Source organism: Athene noctua, unplaced genomic scaffold (assembly GCF_965140245.1).
Source record: "Athene noctua unplaced genomic scaffold, bAthNoc1.hap1.1 HAP1_HAP1_scaffold_307, whole genome shotgun sequence".
NCBI lineage: Eukaryota > Metazoa > Chordata > Aves > Strigiformes > Strigidae > Athene > Athene noctua.
This window is the reverse complement of record NW_027437768.1, coordinates 105,737-130,000: the sequence shown is the minus strand read 5'-3', so window position 1 is coordinate 130,000 and position 24,264 is coordinate 105,737. Positions and strand designations below refer to the sequence as shown.

Here is a 24,264-nt window from a genome sequence, read left to right as displayed (position 1 = left end):
GGGAGCGCCAAGGCCAGTTTGGGGAGAGATCCCGGGTCCCGTGAAGGCTGGCAAGGCCACATCGGGTGGCTGCCCCCCGCCAGTTTTTGGTAGGGGTCCTGGCCCCAGTGCCGTTGTGGGACAGGGGATATTCTGACACCTGGAGTCGGTCTCTGAGCCTGTGCTGGCCCGGGCTGGGGTCAGGACTGGCTGCCAGCTCGGGGCGCAGGATGTGGAACCGGCCCCGGCCTGGGGGTGGGGGCATCAAGCCCGGCACCGTTCTGGGGAGGGGAGATCATCTGTGACCTGAACCGGGCTGTGGGGAGAAGGTGAGGGACTTGGTGCCGGTCCGGGGCAGGGAGGGGCCTGGACCCGGCTCCGATCTGGGCGGCGGGGGCGGCTGGGGGTCAGGCCCACGCAGCCGGGGCACCGGGGACGAGCGCCGCTTCTCGCCGGGGCTCGGCATCGAGGAGGGCGGCGACGCGAGGGCGGCGGGCGGCGACGCGCTCCTCGGCGCCGGGGTCGGGGCCGCGGGGGCTGAGGGCCGGGGCCGGGCCCCGCCGAGCCGCCTCCGCGCCGGCTCCCCGCCTCACGCGGCCCCGCAGACACAGCGCATGCGCGGCGCGGCCGGACCGGCGCCGGGCAAACGGCGGCGCCGGGCAAACGGCGGCGCCGGGCAAACGGCGGCGCCGGGCAAACGGCGGCGCCGGGCAAACGGCGGCGCCCGTTCCCGCTCCCGCGCCGGGCGGCGGCGGCCGCGAGGGGCGGGCGCGAGCGCGGGGCTCGGGCCGGGCTGCGGGGCAGCGACGGCCGCGGGGCCCCGTGTCCTCTGCGCCGCCGGGCCGGGCCGCGCCGCCGCCTGGTGCCGCCCGCACACACGGGCGGCAGCGATCGGGGCTTCTCCGACAGCCCGCTCGAGCCCGGCCGCCGGGGGGTGAACGCGCAGCCGGAGCCCGGCGGCCCCGACCTCGTGCTGCTCCCCGCGCCGGGGGAAGGGCCTTCCCCGGGGTGAGGAGTGGGGGGGTTCGGGTTGAGCCCGCGGCGGCCTCAGCGGGAGGAGCGCGGGCCTTACGGCTGCTCTCAATTAGACAGCCCCCCACCAAAATAATGACAAATTACGACGAGCGCAGGAAACTAGCTCTCCGTAAATTGCAGGTTCGAATGTCTGTGCGCGGAGAACAGAACAGCTTTCCAGGGTTCAACGGCACCCCAGAACGCAGAACAAAGAACTCTGTGGGGTTTAACGGCCACCCCAAACGCTTGATCACTCACCTGACAAGCGAGGGCTCTCCACCTCGAGGACCTGCTCAGGGCAGCGCCCCGACCCAGATCACCTGGAGGAGCTTCCTTGGGCGACGTCCCGACCCCAGGGGAGAGTCCTCGACCGACGGCAGCGAGCTGCTCCAGGGGAGGAGCTCAAAATGGCTGCCCGAGGGGAGGAGCTCAAAATGGCTGCCCCAGGGCTCCATTGACACCCAGCCCCAATCTGACCTGTGCCCCGTAGCGGCTCCCGTTGGCCAAAGGCCCCAACTGCCGGGAAGCCCCGAGAGCAAAGGCAATCAGGAGCTGCTCCGCTCCAGCGGCCATGGAGCCCGATCTTCACTGGGGGGGACACCTGCCACAGCCTGCGCTTCCATACTTGCACGTGCTGATTAGCGCTGGCTCAGGGAACGGCCGGATCAGCTCCGGCCGAGGGACCTCTGACTCTTCTGCCACAGCCACGGCGGCTCTTTTTCTGCCAAAAGGTGGTTTGGGTTTGGAGTCCTGAGAGCTGGGATTTGTGAGTGCAAAGTCTCAGGAAAAGGGGGGAGCTGCTGCCTCCTGCCTGCCCGCAGTTGGGGCTCAGAGCTGTGAGGGGCCTCGCACAGGATTGTGCCCAAGGACCTCATGTTTGCAGCTCTGACGGGTCCATCCCGGGGAGGGCAGAGAAACCAGCAGACACCTGGGGAAGCCCCGCAGGGACTCTCCCCCAAACAACGCACTGGCACGGGCAGTCGGTCCTCTGGGAATCGGTGCGTACGTGTCGGAAATGACAGGAATATTCGCTGCTTTGCTGTGACAGGAGAAGCGTGCCCTTGTCTTTCGGCACGGCCCTTGGGTGGAACGATCCCCCCAGCACCCAGCGCTGCAGCACAGCCTGCCTGCCTTCTACAGCTTCCAGCTGAGCCTTCGGCGGTTCTTGTGAGGCCAAACTGACGGTAACAGCGAGTGCGCCCAGCGCTGCCAGGAAGAATTCCTGCCTGACAGTAAAGACCTTTACTGTTGAGCGAATGTGTTCCAGGTGAAAAGAGGCAAAGACCCGACGTGTGCGGTCCCCCTGTTCCTGCAGTGGGTGCCCCGCAGCCCCCGGGCTCTGGAGGGGGCAGGAGGCAGGAGCAGGGTGCAGGCAGGCACAGTCCCTGCCTGCTCTGGCAGGAGCAGCTCTGGGCCGAGCAAACGTCCCCGTCCCAGAGCCAGGACCTGGGGGAGACCCGGCAGAGGCGGGGGGTCAGCAAGGGACCCAAAGGGGAGGTTTGGCAAAGGGACGGGGGAGGGCGCGCATCAAGGGCTGTGTGGAAGAACCACGGCACCAGGGATGGAGGAAAGATATTTTAAGATATTTTATTTTTCAGGTGGGGTCATTGCAGGGACTTCCCCAGCCCTACACCCCCAACTGCTCTCTCCAGGCTGCCCGCTGCAGTCAGGGATAATTTTGCCTCAGGGGCTTGCGGGAGCACCTGCAGCAGCACTGCCGGTCCCGTTTCCACCAGGCGCTGACACGCCTGCAGAGCTGGGCACGGGACTCCCGCAGGGCACGGCCCCCCTTGCACAGCCCCGGGGCCACCCAGGCACGCATCCTGCCCGTGGGCACCCGCTGCTGGGGACTGGGCTCCGCTGGGCTGCTCCCGCCCGGCGCCGCCCAGATGGTGCTGCCCATGGTCACGGGGGTGTCAGGGTCTGGCTCCACGTCCCTGGGTCTGTGTGCCACTTCGCCCTCATCCCCAGAGACCTGCCCTTGACTGGTCCCAGCTGACCTCTCCAGTGGGGGGTCCTGGCCCAGGGCTGGTCCCAGATTCTCCACCAGCGCCTGATCATCCTTGGGGGTCTGGGCGGGTCCTGAGCGCTCTTGTGCCGCCAGATCTGCCGTGGCACCGGGGCAGGGCTCCGGGAAGGAGCAGACGGTGTCCGCAGAACTGGAGCTGCTCATCGGGAGGGAGCTCAGCGATGGTGACCACAGTAGCGGGCAGAGGCGCTCTGTGCTCGGCAACGTCGCGCTGGCACTGCAGGGGAGGAGAGAGGGAGGTGAACCTGCTGCACCGCGGCCCCTCCGGCGGGACGGGCAGGGCTGCCCAGCGCGGGCAGGGCACGGGCTGAGGGTCTGGGGCAGGATCTGGGGCCTCCCCCAGCACTCACCATTTCTGCAGGGTCGGTTGTTTGCTCTTCTCCATCTTGGCGTCAGCTGTCCCATGCTTTGCCTTCTGCCTTGAACTCTGCAGGACACCAAGAGCTGGGTGAGACGGGAGCAGCTCCCAGGCCACATCACCCCCACAGCCCCTCACCCCACCCACCCCATCCCACTCCCCACCACAGCGCGGTGCAGCCGTCACATACCCAGAGCCACTGGGCAAACATGGCGCCGAGCACGAAGTACACCTCAGTGAACATCACTACGCACAGCATCTCGGCCAGGGTGCTCGACCGTTCCCAACTCCCCCAGATCCCTCAGCGCTGGCTCAGCCCGACTCTTCAACCCCTCCAGGGATCCCGGGGACTCCCCCCTGCCCTGGGCAGCCCATTCCAACGCCCAACAGCCCCTTCTGCACAGAAATCCTTCCTCAGAGCCAGCCTGACCCTGCCCTGGGCAGCTTGAGGCCATTCCCTCGGGGCCTGGCGCTGGGGCCTTGGCTCCAGAGACTCATCCCCCCTCTCTGCCCCCTCCTGGCAGGGAGTTGCAGAGGGCCAGGAGGTCTCCCCTCAGCCTCCTCTGCTCCAGACTGAACCCCCCCAGTTCCCCCAGCCGCTCCCCAGCAGACCTGTGCTCCAGACCCTGCCCCAGCTCCGTTGCCCTTCTCTGGCCACGCTCGAGTCATTCAATGGCCTTTTTGGGGTGAGGGGCCCAAAACTGAACCCAGGAATCGAGGGGCGGCCTCCCCAGTGCCGAGCCCAGGGCTCAGATCCCTTCCCTGGCCCTGCTGGCCACGCCAGTGCTGACACAAGCCAGGATGCCGTTGCCCTCCTTGGCCCCCTGTCACTGATTTGACACCAATCAGAATTATTACAATTAATAATGTTTGATTCCAGTATGAATACAGAAATATTTTAGTAGGGTTACATGTTTACATCTTGCATTTTGCACATCTAACCAGAAACCAATGCTACTGTGAATTCCTCTGTATAGCCCTGTACCAAGGCCGAAGAATTGGTCAGTAATCATTTACTAGGTACACCTAGATACTGCTTAGGGAATTAGATTTAGAATTGAAAATAATTCTGTTTGAAGTTGTTGGAGATGTCTAGACACAGAAGTAATTTATTACCTAGAATACATTGGATAATGCCTCAGAAGTACCACAACCTGAGAGTAATGAGAACTGGGGAGAATGAACTGTCACAGTTTACAGATCTCTGCCAAGGAACAGTGAAACTGGGTAATGGGTAATTCCGGCAGGGGGAGATCGCGACCACCGACTCATGGGCCACCGACCCAAATCACACCCCAGACTCATTTCTAGACATTTCTAAGCTTCAGTGCGCAGAATCGGAAGTAGGAGGGAAGTATGATAATGATTTCCAGGAATTCTTGTGTTTAGGTATGAATACTTAATGAATATGTATGAATGAATAATATAGAAACTGTATAATTCTTGTGACTGGTGTGCGTTGTTGGTGAGAGCACGCACCCGCGCACCCGGCCGTCAATAAACAAGTGTCTGCTTATCTGCATCACATTGGAGTCGGTAAGTTATCTTCATCCCGGATTTCGGGGACAGTTTCTGGCACCCCAGATGGGACCTCGCTGAGAGACCGGAGGAGTCGGGGACCTGATCGGTTCCAGCCGGCACCGAGGATTTCTCGGGGACACCCATCGATCCCCGATCCATGCGGCTCTTCGCGACGTCCCCTGGATTTTGGTAAGACACTTCTCTTTTGTACTGGGATAAGTGGGTTAGAGTCCCACCAGTAGGAGCGGGTTAGAGTCCCACTGTACAAGCCTGCCTGTCAGACGCGGCGAAAGCTGCGCAGGGTTGGGCTAGAGGATCCTCGTGTATTGGAAGCCGAGGCCTCTGCCCGTAAGACACAAGCGAAAGCTATTGCAGGGTTGGACAGCTGGATTTGGAAACAAGAGACCCTATACGCTGTAGAGTTCTCAGAAGGAGTGCATTTAATTGGAAGTTAAAAGTTTTTATGCACTCAGTTGTGGTACTGGTTGTTTCGTCAATTGAATATTGTACGGTAATTAAGAATTGTGTTGTATTGTGTTATATACCTTTGTTTGTCGTAGTAACTGTAGAAAGGTGTGAGCGTGTTTGTGAGCGTGAGACGTGCAACTGAGCACGAAGCGGGTGTGGGGTTCGGATCCGCGGTTCTGTTATCCCGCGCGGGGTGCAGCCGGAGAAGGACGAAGCGATAGGCTTGAGCGAGTGATCGATTGTATATTGTGTTAACAAAGTAACTGAACCATGGCATCTACGCTGACTCATTTGTTTAAAAGCAAAAGGATGTGTAATCTGGCTGCAAATGACAAAGTTCTGAAAACTTCTCCGTTAGGATGTTTGTTAGCACACTGGGGAGAGGTACATGATGATTTGAGGAAAAGTCAGATGATTGAATATTGTAATCGCTGGTGGCCTCTGTATACTCTGGGTGATCAGGGAAAATGGCTCGTGAATGGGACACTGCATTATAATACCATTCTGCAGTTAATGCTGTTTTGTAGAAGAGAAGGGAAATGAAGTGCCGTATGTTGATTTATTTTTTTTTCTATTTAAGACAAAGGAAGGATTGGCAGAAAGAATGTAAGCTGATTAGTAGGGATAATTTAGTAATGGCTATAACTTTTGACGATAAAAAGGTGAAAAAGTGTTGTTCAACATGTGAACTTGAAAAGATTGTTTGAAGGAAAGAATTGCTTCTACTGAAAAGGATGGAGGGCCAGAATTAGATATATCCCCTCCACAGGGAGAACGGCATCGGGGGCGAGAATATAGAGAACAGGTAGAGGAACCTGAGAGTAGCGGACTAGAGGATGTGGATGAAGGGCCGTCTGAGGTTGTAATTCATACCCCTGCATCTCGAAAGAACTCGGCAGCAGGTACAAACAATAGCTCCCCTGCGGCAGGGAGCTGGCAACGATGGGCCGGTGTATGTGAAAGTGCCTTTTCAGTGACGGATTCGATGGCTTGGAAGCAGGCAGCAGGAGTGTACAGAGAGGATCCGGAGAGAACAGGCAGAGTGGCAGATACTATCATCAGAACACAGAACCCGGACTGGAGTGATTTACAGGTGATTTTAGCTAATGTGTTAGATGATACAGAAAAAAACAGATGGTATTGGAGGCTGGCAAAGCACAGGCAGAAGTGACTGTATTGAGTGGGACAGCAGGTGGAATATTAGAGCAGAACTTTCTGTCTGGGGATCCGCAGTGGGGATCCAAATAATGTGGAGCACAGAGAAAGACTGAGTCGGTATCAGAAATGGGTTTTACATGGAGTTAAACACGCCATGCCTAGGTTTCTGAACTGGTCTAAATTGTATGAGGTGAGACAAGATAAGAATGAATCTCCCTCAGCGTTTCTGGGAAGACTAAAAGAAGCTGCCAGAAAGAATAAATACTGATTTGAAAGTAGAAACTGAGGCAGCTCAGATATAATTGGCTTGGATTTTTATAGAACAATCGGTACCAGATATAAGAAAGAAACTGATTGATAATTTTTGAAATATAAACTCTTGGAGGAGTGTGAATCTGAGGATAAAACTCTCATTCTACCAGTCAGAAAACCGTCGGGTGAATATAGGTTAGTGCAAGACTTCAGAGCAGTGAATCACATAGTTAAGGGTATATATCCTGTAGCAGCAAATCCTTGCACGCTGTTAACAGCTTTAAAGGAGACTTATCAGTGGTTTACAGTGCTGGATTTAAAAGATGCTTTCTTTTGTATGCCTTGGAGAAGGAAAACAGAAAATTGTTTGCTTTCGAGTGGGAAAATCCACAAACAGGACAAAGATGCAGCTGACATGGACAAGACTACCCCAAGGATTTAGAAATAGCCCGATAATTTTTGGAAATCAGCTGGCAAAAGAGCTTGAAACACGGAAACAGGACAAACCAACACCTGGACATTTGCTTTTACAATATGTGGATGACACACTGATTGCTACAGAAAAAAAAAAGATTTACCTACATACAGGTAACAATAGATCTTTTTAATTTTCTGGCACCGAATGGGTACAAGGTAGCCAGGGGGGGAAAAAAAAAAAAAAAAGCGCCCAAATAGCTTGTCAGACTGTGATATATTTGGACTTTGAGATTTCAGAAGGGCAGCGGCAATTAGGAACAGAACACTGAGAAGCCATGTGAGCCCGAAAATATTCATGAACTCAGAGCATTCTTAGGAATGACAGGGTGGTGCCGCCTCTGGATCATGAGTTATGGTCTGACAGCTAAACTGCTACATGAGGCCCGAAGAACTCTCCTTCGACATGGGGCCCACAGCAACAACGGGCTGTCACAGAACTGAACCGCTTTAATGCCTGCGCCTGCCTTAGGACTTCTGGACATCACCAAAGGCTGTGAGCTGTTGGCTCACGAAAGACAACGCCTGGCACTGGGTGTGCTGACTCAGAAGACGGGAAGCTGGAAACGACCTGTCGGATACTTCTCTAAACAACTGGACACGGGGAGCAAAGGGTGCCCAAACTGCCTTCGAGCTGTGGCTGCAACAGTGATGCTCACACAGGCAGCTCAGAAATTAACTTTGGGAAGCACAATAACAGTCTGTGTCCCACAGACGGTGATAACTGGTTTAGAACAGAAGGGGGGACATTGGCTGTCTCTGAGCTGAATGATGAAGTACCAGGTAGTACTGGCTGAACAAGATGGTGTGAGTCTAAAAACAACTAACCTGGTAAATCCTGCAGTGTTTTTAAGTTCCACACAGGAAGAAGAGCCACTGGAGCAGGACTGCTTGGCTGCTATCGAGTATGTTTATTCCAGTCGAGAAGATCTGAAGGATGTACCCTTGGAGCAACCAGACTGGGAATTGTACACAGATGGCAGCAGCTTTATGGAGCAAGGAGTTCGATACGCTGGGCATGCGGTAACAACAGACACCACAGTTAGAGAGGCAAAGGCACTGACGAGTGCCACATCAGCTTAGAGATCAGAACTCATTGCTTTGATTCGAACCTTAGAACTAAGGGAAACGAAGAAAGTAAATACCTGGACAGACTCAAAGTATGCTCTTGGGGTGGTACATGTCCATGGAGCTTTGTGGAAAAAAAAAAAAAAATTACTGTCCTCTCAGGGATCAAATATTATGCATCAAAATTACATTTGACAATTATTACAAGCAGTTCAAAAACCAAATCAGGTAGCAATCATGCACTGTAAAGCACACCTAATTAGGAACACAAAAGAAATTGCTAGAAGTAATTTGGCCGACCGGACAGCAAGAGAACGAATATTTCAAATGGCATTAATTCCCTCCAAAACAGTAACCCCTCACAGACGAGCAGTAGTTCCACCTTTGTTAATAAAAGAAAGAATGCAAACCAAACCTCAAGAATGTCATTAGGGAGCAGAAGCTTTAGTAACTTCTTTACAAAAACAAGTTTTATCTGTCAAGATGACAGACATGGCTAAATTAATAACTGCAAAATGTGACGTATGTTTGAAAAACAATCCAGTAACCAGGAAAAGAGTTCAAACGGGTAGATTAAAATTAAAAACTTGGGACAGTACCTGGATTAAAGGCGTGTTTGCAATCCTTCCCCCGACAGTAGACAAAGGCACTACCCGACAAGGAAAGGGACATGTAGTACCATGGTAGAAATGTGAAAGGGTGTATGATTGCAGCAATGCAGACTTAATAATTCAAAGAATTCCTCATTTGGCAGCTGCTTTAAAGTTTGGCTGTTATTGTCGAGGTGTTCATAATAACCTCACCATGACTAGTCTCTTTACACCCAGAAGAGGATACTCCTCTAGTTGTAAGAAATCTGCCATTCAGAGCCCAGGGCATTTAGTTTGGGCATTAAGTGATGGCACCCGGACAACCCACTTACCGGTAGATGGTAAGGTGAAACAAATTACTTTAGGCCTGCCAACATTGTGTCCGATTGGGAAGAAATCACCACTCAAGGGATCCCTGGAAAATTTAAAATTACAATGAATCAAAAGGTCTGAAACGGATGATGACGCTTGGAATGAACCAACAACAGGAGTAAAAAATTGGCTGGGCTTTAGAGTCTGTTTGAACCCAATAGCGTCCTACAGGAATAGAGAATGGCTTTATCACTTAACAGGACAAGGAGAAAAATTGGCCGATGTTACAAGAAAAGGATTTCAAGAATTAAACATCCAATTACAGGTAACTTCTAGAATGACACTTCAAAACAGGATGGCACTAGACATGCTTCTGTTGAAAGAGCATGGAGTGTGTGGATATCGCAAAGACAGATTGGACCATTGCTGCATTCATATCCCGAATGTTACACAGGATGGAGAACAGGATTTAGATCTGTGAGGCAAAATCGGAAAAGAAACAGAAACCATTCGAGAAGATATGTCAGAAGATCGGCTAGGAAACATTTTTAGTGGATTAGGATAGAATTTGAGCTCTTGGCTGAAATCCTTAATCAAAATTCTGTTTTTGCTATGAATTGTCCTGTTGATGATTATGTTGGTAACATACAGTTTACTAATAGGCTGCAATATATCGTAGAATGATGAGAGAAGTACCCACTATGCCACCAGGCTACAGCGCGCCACCACCATCATCTGGCAAGACAAACTTTGGCCTCAAAGATGAAAATGAATAAAAGTGTGAAAGTATTGAAATGATTTTCAACACCTTCAAAGGGGGGAAATGTTACTGATTTTATTATCAACTGAAATTAAATTGTGTTTGATTTTAATATAAGTATAGAATTAAGGGATATTTTAGTAAAAATCATTTTACATTTATTGTAGTTTGAATCTAGCAACTGACTGCTCCTCTAAAATCCCCTGTACAGCCCCGTACCAAGGCTGAAGGGACTGGTCACAACTGTTTAGTAGGAACGGTTAGAACCCAGGTAACGAAAGACGAGGTGATTTGTAACCTGATTTATAATACATGTACAGGACTAGAAGAATGCAAGTAGCTGTCAAGGTCCAGGATGAACGGGAACTGAGGGCAGTGACCGTAACAGCTGGCAGGTACCTGCCAAGAAAACCGTGTCCTTAAGCAAAAGGTAATTCCGGCAGGGGGAGATGGCGACCCCCGGCTCACGGACCACCTGCTCCCATTACACCCAGAGCCATTTCTAGACATTTCTAACCTCTACTGCGCAGAATCGGAAATAGGAGGAGAATATGTGAATGATTTCCTGGAAGTTGCATGCTTATGTATGAAGACTTAATGAATATGGATGAGTAAGTTCTAGATAAGGTGTGTGATTCTGGTGCCTGGCACGTGTTGTTGGTGAGAGCGCTCCCCTACACGTCCGGCCGTCAGTAAAGAAGTGTCTGCTTATCTGCATCACACTGGAGTCGAGAAGTTATTTTTATCCCGGATTTCGGTGACAGTTTCAAGGGGCATCTGTCCCGTGAGCGATCTTTGCTTCATTATCCACAAAACGTGTATTAAAGTTGACATCCCTGAATATGCTAATAAAGACTAACGAGATCATGCTAATTACAGCACCCCACGAAGCGCCTTGCCCCTCCCCACACCTATGACACGTGATATGTAGATCAATCTGGGGGAAGGACCCGAGGAAAGCGTGTATAAATGGGGGGGGGGCCAAGGATAACGGTGATGAGCGAGTGAAGAAGTGAAGTGAAGCAGGTGGATGCATCCCTGAACCCTCCTTGGCAGAACCAGCGCAGGAACCTGGACTGGTGATCTCTCTCCCTCTCTTCCCATCTCTCTCTCTCTTCTTCTCTTTTCCCCCTTGTTATCATTAAGGGACGCAAGGCGTATCATATCCCTTGCCATAATTTGTTCTTCACTTAGTCAGTTATTGTGTATCCAGTCAACACACTGTGGGAAATGAAGAAATGTTTATGTCTGCACTTTGAGACTTGTCTCACCAATCTCTGCTCCGTTGGGGATTTATGAATCTACGTCACTTGTCTCCCTCTTCGGAGCAGGACGTGACAGCAGGTGGGACCTGGAGGTGCCTAGATTTTCCTTCTGAACAGCACAGCCCTAACTGCCAAGTGTTTCTGGATGACCAGCATTAGGATGTCCTCAGAAAGCTGCACCAACATCCTTCCCAGCAGCGCCGACCCGCGGTGCAGTCTCTTACCTCTGCAGCTTCAGCTCTGCCTCCTCTGCCCTCCTCTGTGTTTCCCTCAAGTCAGCGGCCACCCGGGTATTTGTCACCATCTGCGTGCCATCAAAGAGCAGCTTGGCCAGCCTCTGTGAAGGAAGCGGCACACATTTCACACCCAAAGACCTGCGTTCTGGAGGGAGGGATGCTGCAGGAACCCTGCCTGCCCAGGGTCTGGCTCCTGTCCCCATGCTGAGGTGCCTGTGTGGAGCCCTAAGCTCTGTCTTCCTGCTACGGCAGGATCGATGAGCACCCGCGGGCCTCCCTCTCCTGGAAAGCCCCGCAGGCCATCAGCGCCAAGAGGAACACGCTCAGAGCACCCCCCTCTCTCACTTCCCCCGTGCGTGCAGATGCGGTTAGGCACGGCGGGGTTTTGGTTTGGATGCTTGGCGTCACTCCTACGCCCTTACAATCCACGGGAAATCCTACCCCTAGGATCCAGCCCCCAAATCCCCCACCACCCAGTCCTGAGGAGTTCCTGTCCCTGCTGCTTCTCACATAAATGCTGCTGTGTGACACTAAGCACTGTACAAAGCTAAAAGAAGGGTAAAGCCAAATATCAGGGACCCAAGAGGATCTTCCCCTCCTACCGCCACACCTGCCTGCACTCCTCAATGTGCTTGTGGCTCTTCCTCTGCTCTTCCTCCTCCTCCTCCTCCTCAGGCACTTTTGGCTCCACATCTTCTCCAAGGGCCTCCCTGGGGCAGAAGAGGGAGTAAGACTGAACATTTTACACCACATCATGCTCGGGGACGCCCTTGAATCCGGCATCCCAACCCAGACTGCATGGTTCAGCGCAGCACACTCTGCTCTCTCTTCCCCTCAGCAGGCTTAGTCCCAGGCCAGCAGGTCCCTGCAGATGCAGAAAGGAGGCAGGAAAGGTGGGGACAGCCGCCCAGAGGGAAAACAGCGTCCAGGCTTCTTTTTCTACATCTGGGACTGCAGCCCAAGGCTAGTTACTGCTTCAGCACAAGGCTGGGGAGGCTCAGCCTCTGTTTGCTTTCCAGGTGGGGATGGGGCAGGCATGGGGCAGAGGCTGTCAGGGGGCAGCCCTTAGGTGGCTGGGGGGGACCCCGGCTTGGCCATGAAGACAGCCAGCTTCTGTCCGGAGCCATTCCAGCATTGGCACTGATCCCATGGCCCAATATCCCCCAGGCTGGAGGGGCCTCTAAGGCTTGGGAGAGGCCCCCACTTCAGTCCTGCTTCGGGGAAAGGTGTGTGCCATGGCTGGTGAGCCCCAGGTCTGGGAACAGCAGCCTGCTCCAGGATGCCACTAGTCTGATGCAGATTTTGTCCAGGGGGGCAGCGGGTCCATGGCAGGGGAATCTCTTGGGGAAGGGGGTATTGCTGCCTCAGTGCTGTGCCTCGGACAGGGCGGGGATGTCCTTGCCTTTGGGATGAGCAGACATCGGGAGGTCCCCGTGCTCCTAATATCTGGCAGAGAACGGGGAGCGTCTCTGGCTTGGGATTCAGGGGAGCGCCAAGGCCAGTTTGGGGAGAGATCCCGGGTCCCGTGAAGGCTGGCAAGGCCACATCGGGTGGCTGCCCCCCGCCAGTTTTTGGTAGGGGTCCTGGCCCCAGTGCCGTTGTGGGACAGGGGATATTCTGACACCTGGAGTCGGTCTCTGAGCCTGTGCTGGCCCGGGCTGGGGTCAGGACTGGCTGCCAGCTCGGGGCGCAGGATGTGGAACCGGCCCCGGCCTGGGGGTGGGGGCATCAAGCCCGGCACCGTTCTGGGGAGGGGAGATCATCTGTGACCTGAACCGGGCTGTGGGGAGAAGGTGAGGGACTTGGTGCCGGTCCGGGGCAGGGAGGGGCCTGGACCCGGCTCCGATCTGGGCGGCGGGGGCGGCTGGGGGTCAGGCCCACGCAGCCGGGGCACCGGGGACGAGCGCCGCTTCTCGCCGGGGCTCGGCATCGAGGAGGGCGGCGACGCGAGGGCGGCGGGCGGCGACGCGCTCCTCGGCGCCGGGGTCGGGGCCGCGGGGGCTGAGGGCCGGGGCCGGGCCCCGCCGAGCCGCCTCCGCGCCGGCTCCCCGCCTCACGCGGCCCCGCAGACACAGCGCATGCGCGGCGCGGCCGGACCGGCCCCGGCGGCGCCGGGCAAACGGCGGCGCCGGGCAAACGGCGGCGCCGGGCAAACGGCGGCGCCGGGCAAACGGCGGCGCCGGGCAAACGGCGGCGCCGGGCAAACGGCGGCGCCGGGCAAACGGCGGCGCCGGGCAAACGGCGGCGCCGGGCAAACGGCGGCGCCGGGCAAACGGCGGCGCCCGTTCCCGCTCCCGCGCCGGGCGGCGGCGGCCGCGAGGGGCGGGCGCGAGCGCGGGGCTCGGGCCGGGCTGCGGGGCAGCGACGGCCGCGGGGCCCCGTGTCCTCTGCGCCGCCGGGCCGGGCCGCGCCGCCGCCTGGTGCCGCCCGCACACACGGGCGGCAGCGATCGGGGCTTCTCCGACAGCCCGCTCGAGCCCGGCCGCCGGGGGGTGAACGCGCAGCCGGAGCCCGGCGGCCCCGACCTCGTGCTGCTCCCCGCGCCGGGGGAAGGGCCTTCCCCGGGGTGAGGAGTGGGGGGGTTCGGGTTGAGCCCGCGGCGGCCTCAGCGGGAGGAGCGCGGGCCTTACGGCTGCTCTCAATTAGACAGCCCCCCACCAAAATAATGACAAATTACGACGAGCGCAGGAAACTAGCTCTCCGTAAATTGCAGGTTCGAATGTCTGTGCGCGGAGAACAGAACAGCTTTCCAGGGTTCAACGGCACCCCAGAACGCAGAACAAAGAACTCTGTGGGGTTTAACGGCCACCCCAAACGCTTGATCACTCACCTGACAAGCGAGGGCTCTCCACCTCGAGGACCTGCTCAGGGCAGCGCCCCGACCCAGATCACCTGGAGGAGCTTCCTTGGGCGACGTCCCGACCCCAGGGGAGAGTCCTCGACCGACGGCAGCGAGCTGCTCCAGGGGAGGAGCTCAAAATGGCTGCCCGAGGGGAGGAGCTCAAAATGGCTGCCCGAGGGGAGGAGCTCAAAATGGCTGCCCCAGGGCTCCATTGACACCCAGCCCCAATCTGACCTGTGCCCCGTAGCGGCTCCCGTTGGCCAAAGGCCCCAACTGCCGGGAAGCCCCGAGAGCAAAGGCAATCAGGAGCTGCTCCGCTCCAGCGGCCATGGAGCCCGATCTTCACTGGGGGGGACACCTGCCACAGCCTGCGCTTCCATACTTGCACGTGCTGATTAGCGCTGGCTCAGGGAACGGCCGGATCAGCTCCGGCCGAGGGACCTCTGACTCTTCTGCCACAGCCACGGCGGCTCTTTTTCTGCCAAAAGGTGGTTTGGGTTTGGAGTCCTGAGAGCTGGGATTTGTGAGTGCAAAGTCTCAGGAAAAGGGGGGAGCTGCTGCCTCCTGCCTGCCCGCAGTTGGGGCTCAGAGCTGTGAGGGGCCTCGCACAGGATTGTGCCCAAGGACCTCATGTTTGCAGCTCTGACGGGTCCATCCCGGGGAGGGCAGAGAAACCAGCAGACACCTGGGGAAGCCCCGCAGGGACTCTCCCCCAAACAACGCACTGGCACGGGCAGTCGGTCCTCTGGGAATCGGTGCGTACGTGTCGGAAATGACAGGAATATTCGCTGCTTTGCTGTGACAGGAGAAGCGTGCCCTTGTCTTTCGGCACGGCCCTTGGGTGGAACGATCCCCCCAGCACCCAGCGCTGCAGCACAGCCTGCCTGCCTTCTACAGCTTCCAGCTGAGCCTTCGGCGGTTCTTGTGAGGCCAAACTGACGGTAACAGCGAGTGCGCCCAGCGCTGCCAGGAAGAATTCCTGCCTGACAGTAAAGACCTTTACTGTTGAGCGAATGTGTTCCAGGTGAAAAGAGGCAAAGACCCGACGTGTGCGGTCCCCCTGTTCCTGCAGTGGGTGCCCCGCAGCCCCCGGGCTCTGGAGGGGGCAGGAGGCAGGAGCAGGGTGCAGGCAGGCACAGTCCCTGCCTGCTCTGGCAGGAGCAGCTCTGGGCCGAGCAAACGTCCCTGTCACGGTGCCTACGGACACGGGGCCGGACAGAGGTGACCAAGCCCGGGGGAGCTCGGAGCCAGGACCTGGGGGAGACCCGGCAGAGGCGGGGGGTCAGCAAGGGACCCAAAGGGGAGGTTTGGCAAAGGGGACAGGGGAGGGCGCGCATCAAGGGCTGGGTGGAAGGACCACGGCACCAGGAATGGAGGAAAGATAATTCTTTTATTGTTCAGGTGGGGTCGCCCCAGGGAGGTTCCTGTCCTACACCCCCAACTGCTGTCTCCGGGGTGCCCGTTGCTCCTCTGGAACCAGCGTTGTTGTCATCCTTGGGGGACTGGGCGGGTCCCCGGCACTTCTGCGCCGCCAGCTCCGCCATGGCACCGGGGCAGGGCTGCTCGCTGAGAGGGAGCTCGGGGACGATGTCCGGGGTAGCGGGCACAGGCGCTCGGTTCCTTCACGCTGGCACTGCAGGGGAGGGAGGTGAACCTGCTGCACCGCGGCCCCTCCGGCGGGACGGGCAGGGCTGCCCGGCGCGGGCAGGGCACGGGCTGAGGGTCTGGGGCAGGATCTGGGGTCTCTGCCAGCACCCACCATTTCTTCAATGTGGGTTTGGTCTTCTCCAGTTCTTCTCCCTTCTGCCTTGAGCTCTGCAGGACACCAAGAGCTGAGTGAGACAGAGGCAGCTCCCAGACCCACACCGTACACCCCACAACCCCCCACAGCATCCCCAACCCCCCCACACCACATCAGCCCCACAGCCCCCCAACACCTCCCCACGCCATCCCCCCCCCCGGCACAGCACAGTGCAGCCGTCACATACCCAGAGCCACTCGACCATCAACACGCCGACGAACAGGAGGGGCGGCAGGAGGAGCATGAACAGTGGGAAGATGTCTGCCGAGGTGAGGCTGTTGGAACCCTCCATGGCTGTGGGCCCAGGGCGGCGATGAAGAATTCCTGCCCGACAGTAAAGACCTTTCCTTGTTGGAGAACGGCTTGCAGAGAGCAAGGCCGTGGGTCTCTGCAGGAGCTGATTGCAGCCATCTGAGGTAAACAAAGGAAACAACCCAGGGTACAGTTATGCTTACAAAGGACTGTTATGTTAACAGAGAGAAACTGAGGTACACAGTGGCCTTGATGGTAAAAACAACCTTGGGAAAAAAGGCAGGCCAGAAGAGGGACGATGTTGTGAAATATCTGAAATGTCACAAGGGGCTGGGATATTATAATGTAGCCTGTTACATGCATCCAACAGATTTGTGAGTAGTGTGCACGATTATTGTAGAGTGCTTATATAAGGGGTGATCTCTTTCAATAAAGTTGAAGCTTGCTCTAGCATTCACATTGAATCGGCTGCTTGCTTCCTCCGCCCGTGGGGACAAGGCACTGCCCGGCGACCACCAGTTTCAGGCCAAAGCCCTCCCGGCCAACACGGTGGCAGAGGCGCAAGGAGCCCCGCGCCAGAAAAGGTGGGACTGGGGGGAGCGTGGGCAGGGGGAGCCCAGCACGGGAGGACGGGGACGGGTCTGGGCTGTCTGGTGCAGCTGTCACAGCTGCGGTGCTGGGGACGTTTCTGTGGGACGGGATGGCAGCGGGGTCTGGGGGCGCCGGGCTGACGGTGAGGGGTGCGACGGCCCCGCGCTGAGTTTTGGTGTGAGGTTACACAGGGGCTGCGCCCGCCTGCCCCAATATAAAAGGCCGCGGCCGCACTGGGCCAGCAGCCACGGCCTGTGGCAACGGGCTCACCCCGGCCGAGATGCTCTGGCTACTGATGCTCACGGAGATGAGCTTCCTGCTCGGCGCCGTGTTGGCAGCCCAAAGGCTGTGGGTATGTGACGGCTGCACCGCGCTGTGGTGGGGAGTGGGATGGGGTGGGTGGGGTGAGGGGCTGTGGGGGTGATGTGGCCTGGGAGCTGCTCCCGTCTCACCCAGCTCTTGGTGTCCTGCAGAGCTCAAGGCAGAAGGGAGAAGAGCTGGAGAAGAGCAAACCGACCCTGCAGAAATGGCGAGTGCTGGAAGAGGCCCCAGATCCTGCCCCAGACCCTCAGCCCGTGCCCTGCCCGTCCCGCCGGAGGGGCCGCGGTGCAGCAGGTTCACCTCCCTCTCTCCTCCCCTGCAGTGCCAGCGCGACGTTGCCGAGCACAGAGCGCCTCTGCCCGCTACGCCGGTCATCATCGCTGAGCTCCCTCCCGATGAGCAGCTCCAGTCCCGTGGACACCGTCTGCTCCTTCCTGGAGTCCTGCCCTGCTGCCATGGCAGAGCTGGCAGCACAAGCGTGCTCGGGACATGCCCAGTCCCCCAAGGATGATCAGGTGCTGGTGAAGAACCTGGGACCAGCCCTGGGCCCCCCACTGCAGAGGTCAGCAGGGACCAGTCAAGAGCAGGTCCCTGGCAATGAGGGCTACAACGCGCAGACACCCAGGGATGTGGAGCTGGACCCCAACAGTCACCACACCGGCCAGTGGATGCTGTTGGTCACAATATGGCTCAAGGCCAATGGAGTGGAGCTGCCTGTGCCGTACAGGGACAGCGACAAGGCTGAGTATGGAGAGGAGAGAAGGATTCCAAACATGGAATCCCTGAAGATAGACAGGAGCAGCCCCATAAACTTGGACGTGAGCGGCCCCATGATGTCGGGCAGCAGCCCCCCCCGTGACCATGGGCAGCACCATCTGGGCGGCGTCGGGCGGGAGCAGCCCAGTGGAGCCCAGTCCCCAGCAGCGGGTGCCCACGGGCAGGATGCGTGCCTGGGCGGCCCGGGGGCTGTGCAAGGGGGGCCGTGCCCTGCGGGAGTCCCGTGCCCAGCTCTGCAGGCGTGTCATGCCTGGTGCAAACGGGACCGGCAGTGCTGCTGCAGGTGCTCCCGCAAGCCCCTGAGGCAAAACTGTAACTGATTCCAAGGGGCAGCCTGGAGAGAGCACCCACCTGAAAAATAAACTATCTTAAAATATCTTTCCTCCATCCCTGGTGCCGTGGTTCTTCCACACAGCCCTTGATGCGCGCCCTCCCCTGTCCCCTTTGCCAAACCTCCCCTTTGGGTCCCTTGCTGACCCCCCGCCTCTGCCGGGTCTCCCCCAGGTCCTGGCTCCGGGACGGGGACGTTTGCTCGGCCCAGAGCTGCTCCTGCCAGAGCAGGCAGGGACTGTGCCTGCCTGCACCCTGCTCCTGCCTCCTGCCCCCTCCAGAGCCCGGGGGCTGCGGGGCACCCACTGCAGGAACAGGGGGACCGCACACGTCGGGTCTTTGCCTCTTTTCTGAAATTCTGACACCTGGAGTCGGTCTCTGAGCCTGTGCTGGGGTCAGGACTGGCTGCCAGCTCGGGGTGCAGGACGTGGAACTGGCACACAGCACCTGGTTCCTTCATGAAATTCCCACTGGAAAACCATCAGAGCAAGGGACACCGGTCTTGCTACAGCAAGCCTCCCATAAACTGTTCCTGCAGCGCCCTCCAAAGGCAGCAGGAGCAAGGACTCTGTTTGCTAGCTGGTCTGAGTCCTGGGGACAGGGCTGAAGGAAGGAGCCGGTCCCTTGGGGACTCCTCCAGTGAAGCAGGACAGGTTTCCCCCAGGGAGGCACACGGAGTGGATCAGACAACAACCGAGGCTGGAACGGTTTGGGGAAATCGCTGGCTCCCGCTCACAGCAGGATTAACTGCAACATCAGAGCAGGTCACACAGGGCCTTCTCCAGGCGTGTGCTGAGTATCTCCAGGGAGGAAGGTCTCTACAACACCCTGCCCTAGCACCTGACCACTCTCACTGCAAAAACCTGAGTATCTCATCTCTCAAATGAGCACGGGCAGGAGGAGATCAGAAAGCAGACAGTGTGTAGTACTGCAGTGGCACCTGGGGAAGCTGCCAGCCTTGACCTGCAGAGCTCTGTGAAGATCCCACGGGGGCAGGTGTCGGAGACGACTTGTAACCCCCGAAACAAGGACTGAGAGAAGCAGCCGGAGGGTAAACTTGGTAAAGACAAGGGATGGGGGGGGCAGGGGCCCTCCGAGCCTTTCCAAGAAATGTCTCCAGCACTCCCAAGTAACAAAACTAGAGACACGGGGTGGGTACTGTGGAGTCTGGATAACGCAGGCTTGGTGCTCGAGGTCAGCACTTGCTCATCTCTTGTGTGACTCGTGGGAGAAAACTCGCCTGGACAGCACAGGATGCGGCTGGAGGAGGGAGCCCTGAGGAGACAGGACGGTTCTGCTCTGGGGCATCCTGTAAAGTTTTGTTACTGATTTTATTATCAACTGAAATTAAATTGTGTTTGATTTTAATATAAGTATAGAATTAAGGGATATTTTAGTAAAATAATTAAATAAATTAGTTAAATAAATTAGTTAAATTATTGGTTAAATAAATTAGTTAAATAGTTAATAATTTCTTGGAAGTTGTATGCTTATGTATGAAGACTTAATGAATATGGATGAGTAAGTTCTAGATAAGGTGTGTGATTCTGGTGCCTGGCACGTGTTGTTGGTGAGAGCGCTCCCCTACACGTCCGGCCGTCAGTAAAGAAGTGTCTGCTTATCTGCATCACACTGGAGTCGAGAAGTTATTTTTATCCCGGATTTCGGTGACAGTTTCAAGGGGCATCTGTCCCGTGAGCGATCTTTGCTTCATTATCCACAAAACGTGTATTAAAGTTGACATCCCTGAATATGCTAATAAAGACTAACGAGATCATGCTAATTACAGCACCCCACGAAGCGCCTTGCCCCTCCCCACACCTATGACACGTGATATGTAGATCAATCTGGGGGAAGGACCCGAGGAAAGCGTGTATAAATGGGGGGGGGGGGGGGGGGGCAAGGATAACGGTGATGAGCAAGTGAAGAAGTGAAGTGAAGCAGGTGGATGCATCCCTGAACCCTCCTTGGCAGAACCAGCGCAGGAACCTGGACTGGTGATCTCTCTCCCTCTCTTCCCATCTCTCTCTCTCTTCTTCTCTTTTCCCCCTTGTTATCATTAAGGGACGCAAGGCGTATCATATCCCTTGCCATAATTTGTTCTACACTTAGTCAGTTATTGTGTATCCAGTCAACACACTGTGGGAAATGAAGAAATGTTTATGTCTGCACTTTGAGACTTGTCTCACCAATCTCTGCTCCGTTGGGGATTTATGAATCTACGTCACTTGTCTCCCTCTTCGGAGCAGGACGTGACAGCAGGTGGGACCTGGAGGTGCCTAGATTTTCCTTCTGAACAGCACAGCCCTAACTGCCAAGTGTTTCTGGATGACCAGCATTAGGATGTCCTCAGAAAGCTGCACCAACATCCTTCCCAGCAGCGCCGACCCGCGGTGCAGTCTCTTACCTCTGCAGCTTCAGCTCTGCCTCCTCTGCCCTCCTCTGTGTTTCCCTCAAGTCAGCGGCCACCCGGGTATTTGTCACCATCTGCGTGCCATCAAAGAGCAGCTTGGCCAGCCTCTGTGAAGGAAGCGGCACACATTTCACACCCAAAGACCTGCGTTCTGGAGGGAGGGATGCTGCAGGAACCCTGCCTGCCCAGGGTCTGGCTCCTGTCCCCATGCTGAGGTGCCTGTGTGGAGCCCTAAGCTCTGTCCTCCTGCTACGGCAGGATCGATGAGCACCCGCGGGCCTCCCTCTCCTGGAAAGCCCCGCAGGCCATCAGCGCCAAGAGGAACACGCTCAGAGCACCCCCCTCTCTCACTTCCCCCGTGCGTGCAGATGCGGTTAGGCACGGCGGGGTTTTGGTTTGGATGCTTGGCGTCACTCCTACGCCCTTACAATCCACGGGAAATCCTACCCCTAGGATCCAGCCCCCAAATCCCCCACCACCCAGTCCTGAGGAGTTCCTGTCCCTGCTGCTTCTCACATAAATGCTGCTGTGTGACACTAAGCACTGTACAAAGCTAAAAGAAGGGTAAAGCCAAATATCAGGGACCCAAGAGGATCTTCCCCTCCTACCGCCACACCTGCCTGCACTCCTCAATGTGCTTGTGGCTCTTCCTCTGCTCTTCCTCCTCCTCCTCCTCCTCAGGCACTTTTGGCTCCACATCTTCTCCAAGGGCCTCCCTGGGGCAGAAGAGGGAGTAAGACTGAACATTTTACACCACATCATGCTCGGGGACGCCCTTGAATCCGGCATCCCAACCCAGACTGCATGGTTCAGCGCAGCACACTCTGCTCTCTCTTCCCCTCAGCAGGCTTAGTCCCAGGCCAGCAGGTCCCTGCAGATGCAGAAAGGAGGCAGGAAAGGTGGGGACAGCCGCCCAGAGGGAAAACAGCGTCCAGGCTTCTTTTTCTACATCTGGGACTGCAGCCCAAGGCTAGTTACTGCTTCAGCACAAGGCTGGGGAGGCTCAGCCTCTGTTTGCTTTCCAGGTGGGGATGGGGCAGGCATGGGGCAGAGGCTGTCAGGGGGCAGCCCTTAGGTGGCTGGGGGGGACCCCGGCTTGGCCATGAAGACAGCCAGCTTCTGTCCGGAGCCATTCCAGCATTGGCACTGATCCCATGGCCCAATATCCCCCAGGCTGGAGGGGCCTCTAAGGCTTGGGAGAGGCCCCCACTTCAGTCCTGCTTCGGGGAAAGGTGTGTGCCATGGCTGGTGAGCCCCAGGTCTGGGAACAGCAGCCTGCTCCAGGATGCCACTAGTCTGATGCAGATTTTGTCCAGGGGGGCAGCGGGTCCATGGCAGGGGAATCTCTTGGGGAAGGGGGTATTGCTGCCTCAGTGCTGTGCCTCGGACAGGGCGGGGATGTCCTTGCCTTTGGGATGAGCAGACATCGGGAGGTCCCCGTGCTCCTAATATCTGGCAGAGAACGGGGAGCGTCTCTGGCTTGGGATTCAGGGGAGCGCCAAGGCCAGTTTGGGGAGAGATCCCGGGTCCCGTGAAGGCTGGCAAGGCCACATCGGGTGGCTGCCCCCCGCCAGTTTTTGGTAGGGGTCCTGGCCCCAGTGCCGTTGTGGGACAGGGGATATTCTGACACCTGGAGTCGGTCTCTGAGCCTGTGCTGGCCCGGGCTGGGGTCAGGACTGGCTGCCAGCTCGGGGCGCAGGATGTGGAACCGGCCCCGGCCTGGGGGTGGGGGCATCAAGCCCGGCACCGTTCTGGGGAGGGGAGATCATCTGTGACCTGAACCGGGCTGTGGGGAGAAGGTGAGGGACTTGGTGCCGGTCCGGGGCAGGGAGGGGCCTGGACCCGGCTCCGATCTGGGCGGCGGGGGCGGCTGGGGGTCAGGCCCACGCAGCCGGGGCACCGGGGACGAGCGCCGCTTCTCGCCGGGGCTCGGCATCGAGGAGGGCGGCGACGCGAGGGCGGCGGGCGGCGACGCGCTCCTCGGCGCCGGGGTCGGGGCCGCGGGGGCTGAGGGCCGGGGCCGGGCCCCGCCGAGCCGCCTCCGCGCCGGCTCCCCGCCTCACGCGGCCCCGCAGACACAGCGCATGCGCGGCGCGGCCGGACCGGCCCCGGCGGCGCCGGGCAAACGGCGGCGCCGGGCAAACGGCGGCGCCGGGCAAACGGCGGCGCCGGGCAAACGGCGGCGCCGGGCAAACGGCGGCGCCGGGCAAACGGCGGCGCCGGGCAAACGGCGGCGCCGGGCAAACGGCGGCGCCGGGCAAACGGCGGCGCCGCCGCCTGGTGCCGCCCGCACACACGGGCGGCAGCGATCGGGGCTTCTCCGACAGCCCGCTCGAGCCCGGCCGCCGGGGGGTGAACGCGCAGCCGGAGCCCGGCGGCCCCGACCTCGTGCTGCTCCCCGCGCCGGGGGAAGGGCCTTCCCCGGGGTGAGGAGTGGGGGGGTTCGGGTTGAGCCCGCGGCGGCCTCAGCGGGAGGAGCGCGGGCCTTACGGCTGCTCTCAATTAGACAGCCCCCCACCAAAATAATGACAAATTACGACGAGCGCAGGAAACTAGCTCTCCGTAAATTGCAGGTTCGAATGTCTGTGCGCGGAGAACAGAACAGCTTTCCAGGGTTCAACGGCACCCCAGAACGCAGAACAAAGAACTCTGTGGGGTTTAACGGCCACCCCAAACGCTTGATCACTCACCTGACAAGCGAGGGCTCTCCACCTCGAGGACCTGCTCAGGGCAGCGCCCCGACCCAGATCACCTGGAGGAGCTTCCTTGGGCGACGTCCCGACCCCAGGGGAGAGTCCTCGACCGACGGCGGCGAGCTGCTCCAGGGGAGGAGCTCAAAATGGCTGCCCGAGGGGAGGAGCTCAAAATGGCTGCCCCAGGGCTCCATTGACACCCAGCCCCAATCTGACCTGTGCCCCGTAGCGGCTCCCGTTGGCCAAAGGCCCCAACTGCCGGGAAGCCCCGAGAGCAAAGGCAATCAGGAGCTGCTCCGCTCCAGCGGCCATGGAGCCCGATCTTCACTGGGGGGGACACCTGCCACAGCCTGCGCTTCCATACTTGCACGTGCTGATTAGCGCTGGCTCAGGGAACGGCCGGATCAGCTCCGGCCGAGGGACCTCTGACTCTTCTGCCACAGCCACGGCGGCTCTTTTTCTGCCAAAAGGTGGTTTGGGTTTGGAGTCCTGAGAGCTGGGATTTGTGAGTGCAAAGTCTCAGGAAAAGGGGGGAGCTGCTGCCTCCTGCCTGCCCGCAGTTGGGGCTCAGAGCTGTGAGGGGCCTCGCACAGGATTGTGCCCAAGGACCTCATGTTTGCAGCTCTGACGGGTCCATCCCGGGGAGGGCAGAGAAACCAGCAGACACCTGGGGAAGCCCCGCAGGGACTCTCCCCCAAACAACGCACTGGCACGGGCAGTCGGTCCTCTGGGAATCGGTGCGTACGTGTCGGAAATGACA

At 57.9% G+C, this 24,264-nt stretch overlaps 2 protein-coding genes across 4 annotated transcripts; both read right to left on the bottom strand.

The window, feature by feature from the left end:
* Positions 1 to 2,552: 2,552 nt before the first annotated feature.
* On the bottom strand, positions 2,553 to 14,433 carry LOC141955557 (uncharacterized). The gene is made up of 3 exons (XM_074895250.1): positions 14,315 to 14,433; positions 3,373 to 3,449; positions 2,553 to 3,239 (listed from the first exon to the last, which is right to left on the bottom strand). Exons 2-3 carry the CDS (start codon positions 3,405 to 3,407, stop codon positions 2,660 to 2,662), a joined length of 615 nt encoding a protein of 204 aa, XP_074751351.1. The 5' UTR covers positions 3,408 to 3,449; positions 14,315 to 14,433; the 3' UTR covers positions 2,553 to 2,659.
* A 1,264-nt stretch (positions 14,434 to 15,697) lies between these two features.
* On the bottom strand, positions 15,698 to 23,720 carry LOC141955556 (uncharacterized). 3 transcript variants are annotated; one of them, XM_074895249.1, is made up of 6 exons: positions 23,502 to 23,720; positions 21,428 to 21,527; positions 20,806 to 20,918; positions 16,315 to 16,538; positions 16,086 to 16,141; positions 15,698 to 15,959 (listed from the first exon to the last, which is right to left on the bottom strand). In XM_074895249.1, the coding sequence occupies exons 3-6, from the start codon at positions 20,883 to 20,885 to the stop codon at positions 15,756 to 15,758; spliced, it is 564 nt and encodes a 187-aa protein (XP_074751350.1). In that variant the 5' UTR covers positions 20,886 to 20,918; positions 21,428 to 21,527; positions 23,502 to 23,720; the 3' UTR covers positions 15,698 to 15,755. The 3 variants fall into 3 exon arrangements, with proteins under 3 accessions (XP_074751350.1, XP_074751348.1, XP_074751349.1); XM_074895247.1 differs by having other exon boundaries at positions 15,698 to 16,141; XM_074895248.1 differs by having other exon boundaries at positions 15,698 to 16,141; positions 21,432 to 21,527.
* Positions 23,721 to 24,264: the final 544 nt, after the last annotated feature.

Coding starts and splice junctions, on each gene's coding strand:
- LOC141955556 (XM_074895247.1), bottom strand. CDS start 20,885: ATGGTGACAAATACCCGGGTGGCCGCTGACTTGAGGGAAACACAGAGG. Junction 16,539..20,805: donor GCAGAGCTGAAGCTGCAGAG/GTAAGAGACTGC, acceptor TGTTTACCTCAG/ATGGCTGCAATCAGCTCCTG. Junction 16,142..16,314: donor TGATGGTCGAGTGGCTCTGG/GTATGTGACGGC, acceptor GGTGTCCTGCAG/AGCTCAAGGCAGAAGGGAGA.
- LOC141955557 (XM_074895250.1), bottom strand. CDS start 3,407: ATGGAGAAGAGCAAACAACCGACCCTGCAGAAATG. Junction 3,240..3,372: donor CAACCGACCCTGCAGAAATG/GTGAGTGCTGGG, acceptor CCTCCCCTGCAG/TGCCAGCGCGACGTTGCCGA.